Source organism: Macaca fascicularis, chromosome 9, assembly GCF_037993035.2.
Source record: "Macaca fascicularis isolate 582-1 chromosome 9, T2T-MFA8v1.1".
Lineage (NCBI taxonomy): Eukaryota > Metazoa > Chordata > Mammalia > Primates > Cercopithecidae > Macaca > Macaca fascicularis.
The window spans coordinates 18,927,004-18,941,371 of record NC_088383.1 but is presented as its reverse complement, the minus strand read 5'-3'; the positions used below and the strand labels follow the sequence as shown (position 1 = coordinate 18,941,371).

Here is a 14,368-nt window from a genome sequence, read left to right as displayed (position 1 = left end):
AGGCATGCACCACCACACTTGGCTAACTTTTTTTTTTTTTTGGTAGAGATGAGGTCTTGCTATGTTGTCCAGGCTGGTTTCAAACTCCTGGTGGTCTCAAATGATCCTCCTGCCTCGGCCTCCAAAAGCATTGGGATTACAGGCATGAACCGCCATGCTTGGCCAATTTGTGCTTTTCATACGTAAGTATTCTGGTTAATTCTTGTTTGTGCCAAAGTTTTAGAACGATTGCACTATCCGATGATGATGCATGGCCCTTGCTTAAATTAAGCTCTAAAGACAACTGGAGAAGAAATCCACCTCGTTTTGAAATCAAAGAAAGGTAGTTGAAAAAAAAATATTGTGTTTGCGTAGGGCATAGCAAAACAACAACAACAACAAACAAAAAGCAAAAACAAACAAACAAAAAAACCTACTGGCGAGTAAGAGATAGGAGAGAAGTTTTTGACTAAGCACCATGAGTCATTTCGGCAGTAAAATGGACTTTTCTCCCTTGTCAAGACATATCATTTAAAAAATAAGAAAAATATAAGGCATCCATTTTCTAAGAAAAATGACTAAAGCCAGTGTTGTTTTCTGTTTTAATACTTTCGTTAGGTTATCAGTAAATTGCATGTTTTCATGAACTTACCTACTGAAATCCTGTTCAGGATTCTGTTTCCTCAGAAAGAAGATAAAATATATCTCACTTGTTAGTGAGATTATTCCCATAAATATCCTCTGTTAAATCTGTGAGAGTTTAGGCATTCATCTACTGCCTGACTCCAGTTTTGTTATTTTAAAAATTTTGAACTTCATCTTATGTTTCCACCTCCCCTTGCCTGGAACAGATTTCATTTGACGACTTACATGGAAGAATGCTGACATGTTATCCTTTAGGCCTCCCAAGATGGCTTGTTCATGAGCGCTCTAGAGTCAGTGGGTGAACTATATATTGGGTTTTTAAGAGATGACTCAGAATCTGACATCCAGTAACAGAAGGTAATAAAAACCACCATATTAAAACTAGTCTTTATTACATTTGCTTGTCACTTAACTTGCTTACAGTTTATAATTGCACAGGGAAAAAAAATTAACATCAAAGAAGTAGCAGTTGATTTTATCCCAACAGGCATCTGTCCCCTTTAAATGCTACAAACAAACATTCTTTCTTAGGGAAACAGTCTATTTTTTAAAAATTTACTAGAATTCATGCAGAATTTACCAACTACTTTTTAAAAAGCAAGAGTTTCATCACGGTGTTGGAAACCAAAGACAAAATTTCAGTTAAGAACAGTCTGATACTTATATGTTTCCAAAAATAAAACTGCATTATAAAATTAATAAGTTAATGAATTGAAAGATACACACTTTGCCTAAGACAAAAAATTCTTAATTTAAAAATCACTATAGAGTGCAATGAAAGAAACAAAGACTATATAAATGCATTTTTGAAAGACGTTGATGATCCCAACTTATATTTTAATATTTTGCTCATATATAGCCAAGAGTAGGAGAGAAAGCCAACCTAGGATCAATCCAAAATTTTGCAGGAGAAACATCATCCAGGGTCGTTGTGTTTGAACATGAGTCATTTCAGGAAGCTAAAAAAAGAATAAAAAACCAGAATAAGATCCAGATATATTCAACTGCTGGGAAAAGCTTGGTGGGAAAACATGAGCGACTGTTATTCAGAACTTAATAACCTTTAAAATTCCCAAAACAGTTACAAAATGCTGAATACCTACTCTACCATGACTTGGAAATGTAAGCTAAAATTAAGCCATTTGATTGTGCTTATGAGGATCCCAGAATTGGCAGTCTTTTTTTTTTTTTTTTTTCTTTTCTTTTGAGGCAGGGTCTTTGTTCTGTCACCCAGGCTGGAGTGCAATGCCTGTGATCACATTTCACTGCTACCTCCTGGGCTCAAGCGATCCTCTCACCTCAGCCTTCCAGGTGCGAGCCACCGCGACCAGCTAATGTTTGCATTTTTTGTAGAGATGGGGTTTCCCTATGTTGCCCAGACTGGTCTCGAGCTCCTGGGCTCAAGCAGCCTGCCTGTTGCGGCCTCCCAAAGTGCTGGGGATTATAGGCATGAACCACTGCACCTGGCCTTTGGCAGAAGTCTTAAAATGACATAGTTGCCAACCAAAAACAAGCCCAACTCTTACTTTTCAGAAAATGTTTAAATGTGAAGTAGATAATGCATGAAAGGTATTATTTTGGACTGTTCTTTTAGGTTTATAAAACTACTATATGCACGGGTTGACGTAAGGCATATATGTATATATGACCAAGCATATATACATATATATGGGGGGAAGGGAGGAAGGAAGGGAGGAAGAAAAGGAGAGAGAGGGATGACTAAGGTCTTCCTGATCTTTAGAACAGTGAGGACATTATCCCCTGTGGCTATATATATATAAACATACACACACACATATATATACACACATATATACATATATACACATATATATGATGTGTGTTTATGTGTATATATATCTATATATATATAATTTATTTTTTTGAGACAGAGTTTCACCCTGTCACCCAGGCTGGAGTGCAGTGGCAGGATCTTGGCTCACCGCAACGTCTGCCTCCCGGGTTCCAGCGATTCTCCTACCTCAGCCTCCTGAGTAGCTAGGACTACAGGCATGTGCCGCCACACTCGGCTGATTTTTTGTGTGTTTTGGTAAAGACAGAGTTTCACTGTGTTGACCAGGCTGTCCTGTGGCTATATTTTATTCTCAGAGAAACACATGACAACTATTTCATGTTTGTGAAATGCCCTAACACCATTAAGAGGGAAAGGTTCACTCAAGCACGTATGTGAAGTGCCCCAAGGTGTATTTGTCTCAAATTATTTCAAAGCCCTCGCCCTGAGGTCAGAGCAAGCATACCTCTTTCATTACACAGTCGTTTCTATTGGGGCACAGGCTCGGGTCAACGAGGACTGGAGATTTAACTCAATCTTGCCATTTTGGACCAGATAATTCTTTTTTGTGAGACCCCTCTCCTGTCCATTAGAGGATGTGTAGCAGTATCTCTGGCTCCTACTAGATGTCAGCTGTACCTCTGCCCCCAATCATGAAAACCAAAAATGCCTCCAGACATGGTCAAATGTTCCCTGGGGGATAAAAATCACTTCCAGTAGAGAACGACTCAGATGATTTTATGGTTCAAATGAATGACCACGGACTTTAGGTTTATGGCAATAGAAAATGGTTTGACCCTTTTTTTTTTTTTTTGAGATGGAGTTTCACTCTTGTCTCCTAGTACAGTGGCACGATCTCGGCTCACTGCAACCTCTGCCTCCCGGGTTCTGGCGATTCTCCTGCCTCAGCCTCCCGAGTAGCTGGGACTATAGGCATCCACCACCATGCTTGGCTAACTTTGTATTTTTAGTAGAGACAGGGTTTTGTCATGTTGGCCAGGCTGGTCTTGAACTCCTGACCTCAGGTGATCCACCTGCCTTGGCCTCCCAAAGTGCTGGGATTACAGGCATGAGCCACCATGCCCGGCCAGGTTGACACATTTTTAAGTACATGGAAAGGAGCATCCTGAATGCTCTGTTTGAGATATTTCTTCATCTTAGGTAGTTACTTCAATGGCATGAGTGTGGTTTACTATGACCCGCCATCTCACATCCCAGCATGCAGCAATGGACTCAACGACAAAGTAGGTTCCAGAACTGCTCTCCTGGGTGGACCATTTTAAACAAATTATATGCCCTTTTCATGTCTTTATGCCATGTTTAAACATCCTATACATTAGAAAAATCTTATCTAATTCATCAATTATAAATTCAAAATGACATTTTGGAAAATCTATGGAATGTGGATAAAACATAGTCTATATTTTCAATTTTGTAGTAAAATGCCTTGGCAAGAAGCAGCTGAAACATTTGATTTTATGTTTTATATATTACATATATGCTTTAAATTCCATTTATTTAATGTTTGAACTAGATGTAATTGTTACAAGTTGCTCATACAGTTAACAATGGATTTATGATGAACTTTCCCCATTTCTTCCTATGTAGTGAATGAGTATCTTTCATTTAGTAAATGCCTTGATATTAGCTCAACATTCACAGTGTTTTGGTTTCTAAATGCCTTGATATTAATTCAACATCCACAGTGGACATGGCAGAATTCTAGGTTATATTAAGGCTTATATGTGTAGGGAAGAAATAATATTTGTTCTCAAAGAGCTTGCATTTGATGGTACTCTTGAGGGATTAACAAGGTACATGCATTGGAATTTTCCAATACTTTTTTTTTCTTTCTTTTTTTTTTTTGATTCAGGGTCTCACGGTTGCCCAGGCTAGAGTGCAGTGATGTGATCATAGCTCACTGTAGCCTTGAACTCTTGGGATCAAGCAATCCTCCCACTTCAGCCTCCTGAGTAGCTAAAACTGTAGGTGCACACTACCCTACCCAGCTAATTTTAAAATTTTCAGTAGAGATGATCTCTTGCTATGTTGCCCAGGCTGATCTCAAACACTGGGGCTCAACTGATCTTCCCGCCTCAGCCTTCCAAAGTGTTGGAATTACAGGCACAAGTCACTGCACTCAGCCCCAATACCTTTGCTTCTTAACAGTTTTAAGTATTTTTTAATAGTTTTCTCCAAAGCCAGACAACATAGGCCACCACCTTCCTTTATCCCAGTAAGCTGCATCTCAAACTGCATCTGTGAGGAGATGCAGTTATACCCTCTGTGGTCATTTACAGGCTCAAACTTTGATTAATCTAATTTCCAAATATGGAATAAGACCTTGGGTAGTTCCCTCTCCTCCTCCTTCTCCTCATTTTTCAAACAAGATTGTTAATTATCTTTGATGAAACATGGCTGAATTAACAGCATATCCCATCTCTGTCCCCACTGCCACCTGGCTGTTGTGAGTCTTTGATAAAGTACACAGTAGAAGCGGTTTCTGGAAAGGTTTTGTTGGCAATGACTTATAAAGTATAGGTCATCTATTGAGCCATCATGCTTATTTCGGGTGGATTATTACAGAGAAAAATATTTCAGGCAAGATAGAAGCATGGTAGTAAAAATGGTTCTGGTTCAAGAGATACAATTTGAGATGAATTTTCAAATCATCAGTATCTTCATGAACCTACATTTTAGAAAAGCTCAGTTTTGAATTTCCATCTTTGCCTCACACTTCCAGGAAGGGTCTTTGGCTGGGGAGAAGTAGACCCTAGATTAGGGTCGATTTAATCACCAAAATGTTTTAGGTACAAAAGCACAGAGCTAGAATTAATATCTTGGAAATTATAGCAGAATTTCAAGCTGTTTCTGTTTTGACTAAATTCAAAAAATGTCCCAATTATTGTTATTTATTTATTTATTTATTTTTGAGACAGAGCTTCACTCTTCTCGCCCAGGCTGGAGTGCAGTGGCATGATCTCAGCTCACTGCAACCTCCCCACCTCCCAGGTTCAAGCAATTCTCCTGCCTCAGCCTCCCAAGTAGCTGGGATTACAGGCACATGCCACCACACCTGGCTAATTTTTGTGTTTTTAGTGGAGACTGGGTTTCACAATGTTAGCCAAGCTGGTCTTGACTCCTGACCTCAGGTGATCTGCCCACCTTGGCCTCCCAAAGTGCTGGGATTACAAAATTGTCCCAAATTTTTAAAACAATTGTTCAATCTATTATTTTTCTCACTAGCCTAAGCTTATAAACCTGCTGCTTGCTTGGAGGGTTTAATACCTATCAAATTGAATGTATCTTTTATGAGAGTCAGTGACCCTACTCCCAGTGAGAAAATCAAGAATTCTTTATTCTTGTATATAGATGACAGCATTATCCACCAGAAAACATCATGAATATTTTCACAACTCCAGAGGCAACATTTACATGGAATCCAATGTCTTCAGGAGTTGCAACAGGCTCCTGTGTTTTTTTTAAATCAAAATAATGGACCCTATAACTTGCCATACAGTTAGCTGTGCCTTCTTCTTTTTTTTTTTTCTGAGATGGTAGTCTCACTCTGTCACCAGGCTGGAGTGCAGTGGTGCGATCTTGGCTCACTGCAATCTCCACCTGCCGGGTTCAAGCAATTCCCCTGCCTCAGCCTCCCAAGTAGCTGGGACTACAGGCACGCACCACTATGCCTGGCTGATTTTTTGTATTTTAGTAGAGATGGGGTTTCATCATGTTGGCCAGGATGGTGTCCATCTCCTGACCTCGGAATCCACCCACCTCGGCCTCCCAAAGTGCTGGGATTACAGGTGTGAGCCACCGCACCTGGCCTAGCTGTGCCTTCTAGCAGCACTTCTTTCCTGCCAGGTCTTTCAGGTTGTTCTGGCTACAAAGTCTTATGTGATACTTATTTGCCTTTCATTTACATCTATTTATCACATCCTTTCTTATATATTTTTCCTCCTTTTACTTCTCATAATCCTGCAAGTGATAAAACTATTCACTCCTCTCAGTTTTGAAGAAACATTAGCTCAGAGAGGATAACAGCTCACCCACAGTCACATTGTTGTGATGTCAGAAGGAGGACAAGAAACCAGGTCTCCCCGTAACTGTAGTGAACATACAAATAACTGCAAAGAACAACTCTCTATCTGAAATTCACCCTTTCTATCTGAAATTCATCCTTGTCTATTATGACCAAGGGCAAATTGGTCTAATTAGAAAAAAATGGAAAATGTCAATGGCAGAAACGTCCCATTAGGCATAAAAGTGTCACTGCACTTAATGAAAATTTGATAAAATACATGATGCAATCAATAATGAATTAGTTATCAATAATCAATAATTAACACTTAATAAATCAATAAACAATAACAGCAAACACACCAACGGAAAATTAGGCAAAAGATACTAAACAGGTAATTCAAGAGGATGAAAATTAAATGGTCCAAAAAATTTTGGAAAAATGTACAATCTATAATAATTTTTAGGCCGGGCACAGTGGCTCATACCTGTAATCCCAGCATTTTGGGTGGCCTAGGCTGGCAGATCATTTGAGGTCAAGAGTTCGAGACCAGCCTGGCCAACATGGTAAAACTCATACTCTATTAAATAATAAACACAAAAATTAGCCAGGCATGGTGGCAGGTGCCAGTCATCCCAGCTACTTGAAAGGCTGAGGCAGGAGAATCATTTAAACCTGGGGGGCAGAGGTTGCAGTGAGCCAAGACTGTGCCACTGCACTCCAGGCTAGGTGACAAGAGTGAGACTCCGTTTCAAAATATATATATATACACATATATATATATTTTTTTTCTATTATGCTATTATGCTGCCTTTGTTGTAAAAGATATCACAGTACTGGTTCTATGTTTTCAAGGCAGACAATATGTGTTTGAAAAGACTTGGCTGGGCGCAGTGGCTCATGCCTGTAATCCTAGCACTTTGGGAGGCTGAGGCGGGCGGATCACGAGGTCAGGAGATGGAGACTATCCTGACTAACACAGTGAAACTCCGTCTCTACTAAAAAAATACAAAAAAATTGACCGGGTGTAGTGGTGGGCACCTGTGGTTCCAGCAACTCAGGAAGCTGAGGTAGGAGAATGGCGTGAACCTGGGAGGCGCCACTGCACTCCAGCCTGGGCGACAGAGCGAGACTCCGTCTCAAAAAAAAAAAAAAGAAAGAAAGAAAAGAAAAGACTAGTTTGCAACTAAGTTTGCAAGCTCATAGATATGGACAAACAGTGCAAATCAACATTTCAAAAAAAGTTTAATGAGATTCTCATCCTGATATAAAAGTTTCAATTTCAATTTCGGTGGCCTATGTGAACTTTCCATGTTCACACGTAAATCAATTTGGTGGGAAACCCAGCTAAACCTGCTTTTGTGACAATACTTGGCTCTTTTTAGTATGATTATGGATGAACATATGAACCATAATATCTCCTAGATACCAAATACCAGAGAGTCCTACAGAAAGTCTTTCCAAGAGCTACAAATATGAAATGCCAAAACTCAAACCACATCTAATTACAGCTTTCCACCTTCTCTTAATCTCCATACATGTATATATTTTTCCATCATTTTAGCCAGTAAATTTTGAAGGAAAATAAAGGTTCTTATGAATCAATTTTCAAGAGTATTTATTTTATTTCTTTGTTAGAAATTTAAAATTTCTGGCAAGAGTTTGAATGCCACCATTTCCCTCCTGAATTGCAAAAACAAAAGAAAAATCCCGTCTTCCTCCAGGGCAGTTAAGTCCTGTTATTGGGCAATTTTACTGATCTTGATTTATACTCTAAGAGTAGAGGAGGGAAAATGATGAATAGAGCATATTAACAATGACGTAAAGGTACAGAGAAAAAGGAGGACATTTTAGCAAAGTGTCTTGCGCAGAGGTAGTGCTAAGATAAATTTTCTTCAGATTTCTGCCAGAAACTTGGAAACCTTAAAGTAGAGAAGTAACTTCCTTTCTTACCACTATGTTTCACAAGTTGTCCAACCCAGATCAGTAGATACAAAGAGTTGTTAGTCAAGTAGTTGTAATTTTCTGGAAATAAAAAATCTTTAGCTAAAGTGCATCCCTTTGGTCTGCTATTGTTGAGTTCTTTTTTCAATTGTGAATCAAGGCACAGGTAAGAAATGCCTTAAAATGAAGCAGAGTCCACAAACTATGACTTATCCACAGAGAATGGTCCCCACAAGTTCTGTTACCTAATTGAAAACTACTTATGATGGCTAACAGCTAAGTAGCATTTCTGAACATTTTAGAAAGTGACATTAAGAAAATGTTTTGGTGGGGCGCGGTGGCTCACACGTGTAATCCCAGCACTTTGAGAGGCTGAGGCGGGTGGATCACCTGAGGTCAGTAGTTTGAGACCAGCCTGACCAGTATGGTGAAATCCCATCTCTATGAAAAACACAAAAATTAGCCAGGCGTGGCGGCAGGTGCCTATAATCCCAGCTATTTGGGAGGCTGAGGCTGGAGGATTGCTTGAACCCGGGAGGTGGAGGTTGCAGTGAGCCAAGATCACACCACTGCACTCCAGCCTAGGTGACAGAGCAAGACTCCATCTCAAAAAAAAAAAAAAAAAAAAAAAGAAAGAAAATGTTTTAAACTTGAGTCAATCCCTAAAACTGCATTCCTAGTCAAGTCGAAGCTTTAAAATAAATACTCATGAAGAAAATTAGGAGAACCATCAGGAAAGAAAGTAGACAAAATACCAGCATCTGGTCCTATGTGATAACTGTAAACTTGGGAGAACGTGTCACAAAGAAGGATGATCTATAACACATCCTCTGGAACTTGTATTTTGTCCCTCTTTCTTGTACATCTGAGTTTCAGACTCTCATGACAAGCAAAGGCTTCACTCTCCATTTCCATCGTAATCTGAAACTGGTTTCCTGTTGGCATCACTAAAGACCCATTATCAAATATTTCAACATTTACCTTTATTCATGATTCATAAATATACACACTGAAGAAGAAAGATCAGCCTCCAACGCTTCCAAGATAAAGATGTCAAAGAGCTTTCATTGATAAAATTTGCAATTCAAATATAGAAACAATATTCATTTACTGATGACATTTAGAGACGTCTCCCATGAAGGTAAGGTTGTACTTTAAGTATTTTTCTCTCTCAGGAATGCATAACTTTTGGCATTATGAACGTTTAGAAGTGATTTGCTTCTCCATTCATAAAGTTCACTTAACTGACGTATGACATCTGTTTCCAAGAGAGGTCCTAAAAGTCATTGTGCACACAGAGGCAGGTATATATTTGCATTTGATAAGCAGAACCATGTTTGTTTCTAAGAAATGTGATAAAGAAGAAAACTCAAAAACTTCTCCTGAGGGCATTCTAAATATGCTTAATTTCTGGAGGAACACACATTCTGTGGGAGTCTCTAACTCCAGCCCATTTGTAAATGGCTTAGTTTGTCCTTGCAGAAGGCAAGCATTTAAGAACAAAATGGAACTGATGGTGCAAGTCACCATTTGGCTTACAAATGAGCAATTGCCACTCTATCCTAACAAGTAAAGCTGATCAACTGAAAAATCAACAAGTCTTTTTAGATGCATCAGAGAAAGGTACACACTGTCTCAGACATTAGAGAGACAGCAGGTAGACTTAGACAATCACAACTTACCAGAGCAAAAGCCAAGTAGCAGAAACCTCTGCTAGAACCAGTCAGTGGAAGGTTAAGAAAATCTGACTGTAAAGAATGAATTGCTGAAAGCTCAGCCTGGACAACTCTGAGTTTAAAATTCCAGAAGACCCAATCATAGAAGGCCCCTAGATTTTGTGAGTTTTACCTCCAGGAGCTCCACGGGTTCTCACAGTGAAAACTGGAGAAAAATCTTCTTATACTTCTGGTAGGGGGAGAGGGAAAATAATCATTTTGAAATATACCAGAGCATTCTGCTCTTAACAAGATCTTCCCTCAGGAGAAACTGGTTAACCAGAACCTAACTTGTTGGGGTTTTATCAAAGCCTAATCTACCTGTGGAAGGAAAATACCAAATTTTAGCCATTTCTAGCCATCCTGTCTTACCTGGGGGAAGAGATAATGAGAAACACTAATGAAGTTCATAGTCCAAGGCACAGGCTTACTAAAAGACTGAGATCTACCAAAGGACTATAGAGCCTTCCCCTTCCCATATGTATTCCTTAGTACCACATTACTAATGGCCTATTTAGCACAATTCTGTTCACTCAGTACAACATGTCTACCTTTCAAACTACAGGACATGTTAAAAGGCAAAAAACAGTTTAAAGAAACTGAACAACCATCAGAATCAAAATCAGACGTAATAGAAATGTTGAAATGATTGGACCAGGCGTTTTAAAATACTATGATTAGTATGTTAAGGAATTTAATAAAAATCGAGACAGTATTCAAAACAGAAGGAAAATGTAAGCAGAAAAATGGAAATTATTAGAAAAATAAAAAATAAATGCTAGAGATTAAAAACACTGTAACAAAAATGAAGAATGTCTTTGACGAGCTAATTAGTAGATTAGACATGGTTAAAGAGAGAATCTTTGATCTTGAGGATTTTACAAAACAAACTTGAAAAACAGAAAGCCAAAGAGAAAAAAAGGACTGATAAAAGAAAACTCTGAACAGAATATCCAAGAACTTTGGGACAACTGCAAAAGGCATAACATATTAGAAAGAGGAGAAAGAGGCAAAAACACCAGAAGGAATATTTGAAACAATACTGAGAATTTCTCCAAATTAATGTCAAATGCCAAATTATAAATATAGGAAGCTCAAAGAACATCAAGCAGGAGATATGCTTTAAAAAAAACCCTATATCTATGCATATCATCTTTAAACTTCAGAAAACCTTGAAAGAAACCAGATGAAAAATATATCTCACCTTTAAAGAAGCAAAGATGAGAAGCATCTGACTTCTCGGAAACTGTGCAAGCAAGAACTTAAATATTTAACTAAATATTCAAGTGAACTAAAATATTTAAACTAAACTAAATATTTAAAGTGTTAAGAGAAAAAACCACCCACCTAAAAATCCTGCACCCTACTAAATTATATTTCAAAAGTGAAGGAGAAATAAAGACTCTCTCAGAAAACAAAAATAGAGGGAATTTGTTTGTTACCAGTAGCTATGCCTTATGAGAAATGTTAAAAATTCTTCAGAGAGAAGGGAAATGATACTGGTCAAAAACTTAGATCTACATAAAAAAGAATAGCACTTGAGAACGAATAAGGGAAAGTAAATAAAAACCTTTATTTTTCTTATTCTTAGTTGATCTAACAGATTACAGTTGTTAATAATTACAATATTGGATTCAATTATGTATGCTCATGTATAAGTGAAATGAATGAATATGTGATCCAAGAGACAGGAGGGAAGAATTAGAGATATTTTATACAAGGTACTTGCACTGCTTGTGAAGTAGCATATTATTTGAAAATAGACTTGGATTAGTTGTAAATGTATAGTGCAACTCTAGCACAACCACTAAAATAAATTTTAAAAGAAGCATGATTTATATGCTAAAAATAAGAGAAAATAGAACCATGTAAAATGCTTCATTAGAAACCAAAAGGCAAAAAAAAGTGGGAAAGACAAAGACAGCAACAGACAACAAAGGTAATGAATAATAAACAGTAACAAATATGGTAGATATTGATTCAACTAAGCAGTCACTATAACAATTATCTAAATATACCAATTAAAAGACAGAGATTATAAGAGTGCATCAAGAAATGAGACCCAACTACATGCCATCTATAAGAAACATGCTTTAAATAAAAAGAAAATATAGATTGTAAGTAAAGGGTTGGAGAAAGGTATATAAGTGGTTGTAGCAATCTTAAATTTTGGACTGAGCAGAGTTCAGAGCAAGGATAGTTATGAAGGATACATGGTGTATTACATAATGAAAAAACGATTTAATACTCCAGGAAAACATAAAATCCTTAATGTATATGTATGTAACAAGACAGTATTAAAATATGTGAGACAAAAATGGATAGAACTACAAGGAAAAATAGATTTATTCACAACTAGATTTGAAGACTTTAGCATTCGTCCATCAGAAATGAACAGAGGGATTTTGGGTCAAGATGGCTCACTAGAAGTAGCTAGTTTGTGGTTCTCTGACAGAGAAGACATAGAGTGGCAAGTAAAGACTAGCTCCTCAACTAGATCATCCAGGAGAACATGTTTAGAATCATCAAGTAAGTAATGAGAGCCATTTAGAGTGGAGAAGAGTGAGAAAGGATAGCTGCCCACTAGGGATGAAGTGGAGCCAAGGCAGGGTCCCCACCAAGGGGAACATTAAGTGAGCAAGAGTGCCTGGGGACCCACACTTCTTCCATGGACCTTTGCAATCCTGGGCACAGGAGATCCCCCTGGCCTCCCCTCAGGTCCTCCAGACTGACATGGAGAGCTACATGGAGTCTGGGCAGAGCCGCTGTTCAGGCCCATGAGGAACCTCAAGGGCTTTAGATTCCTGAACACCATGGCACCAGCTGTCTTAGCTGCACCAAGAAGGGAAGCCAGGCTCTCTTGCAACCACAGTGCTGAGGAGCAGACAGACTACAGGCCTCACTTCCATCAACACCTTGCTGGGCAAAGCCAACTGACCTGGGACCCAGACACAGCCACCCCACCTCCACCTGGGCACTAGGGCCAGTAGCCACTCTGCATTTCTCTGGGATGCTGATCCCAGAGGTAACCAACAGGCCTGTCCTTTTTGACACTGCTGCAGCCCCCACCCCTACTGCCCTCAGGCTGCAGTTAGAGCAAAGAGACTAAGACTTGTAGGCCTCCAGTAAACCACAGTTGCCTTATGGAAAAGTGGTCAGACTGTTTTCCACACGGGTCCCTGTCTCTGCTACTCCTCACTGAGCAGCACCTCCTGACCTGGGTCTACAGCATAGCCTCCCTGCCCCAACCTGAGTACTTCAGTTGGTGGTGGCTCTGCATTTCTCTGGGGAGGAAATCCCAGAGACAACCCAGACTCTCAGCCATTGCTGCTACAGAGGAACTACCCTTGCTGCCCTTGGGCTGGAAGGAGAATAAAGACCCTGATCACTTTGCTCCTTTACCAGGCAGGGCCCCCAGATTGGGCTTGCAGTACGGCCACCCCACCCCAGTGAACATTCCCATTGGAAGTGGCTTTGTGTCTGTCCATCGTGGAGTTCCCAGAGGTAACTGACAGCCCCTCTGCCACTGCTGCAGCAGCAGAACCTTCCCTTACTAGTGCTACCTGGTCCCCTACCACCAGTCTGTGGAAGAACAAAATGACTGAGTGCTTTACTCGCTCCTCCAGCATAACCCAGCTGCCCTAGGAAGGAGAGGCCAGACTGTCTTCCCCATGAACCCTCTGACATCCCTGCTCTTTACCAGGCAGCTTGGGCTTGCAATTCAACCACTCCACACTGGGCTGATCATTCTAATTGACAGCAGTTCTATGCTTCTCTTGGGTGGAGCCCCAAGAGACAAGTGAAAGGGCCTCCGTCATTGCCACTGTCAAGGTCCCCATCCCTGCTGCCCCCCAGCTGGGGAAGGAACAAAAAGCCTGAGCTTGCCCCAGGGCTGTGATGCACAGCCCCAGAGGGCCAAGCTGAGATCTGTGACAAGCACCCATGTAGGAGAGGAGCCTACATGCTCAGCACTGAGAAGGGGCATGGATGCAAACACAAGGAAATACAGAGGAACCAAGTGGCTAAGAGCCTGTCTACTGGTCATTACTCTTAAGCACCATATACTGGATTAGAGCCCAGATTTCAACACCAAAAATACTATGCTAATATAGACCTCTGTGAAACCAAGGACTAGAATTCAGCCACAAAAAAGGACCCTGCACAAAGCCTTGGCCCTCTGGAAACATCCAGAAATGAAGCTAACTGACCAGGCTCAAATTACACCACAGTTAAAGAAACATCAGCCCACACGGATGCAAACGAACCAGA

General features: G+C 39.8%; 1 protein-coding gene across 6 annotated transcripts in view; it reads right to left on the bottom strand.

Annotated features, from left to right (window-relative positions):
* Positions 1–999: 999 nt before the first annotated feature.
* Positions 1,000–14,368, bottom strand: part of SLC39A12 (solute carrier family 39 member 12) — an 80,595-nt gene continuing 67,226 nt past the window's right edge. For all 6 annotated transcript variants that reach the window (XM_005564744.4, XM_045399649.2, XM_045399650.2 and 3 more), the window contains one exon: positions 1,000–1,583. In XM_005564744.4, coding sequence (XP_005564801.3) covers positions 1,455–1,583 — 129 coding nt within the window. In that variant the 3' untranslated portion in view covers positions 1,000–1,454. The remainder of the gene's footprint in view (positions 1,584–14,368) is intronic.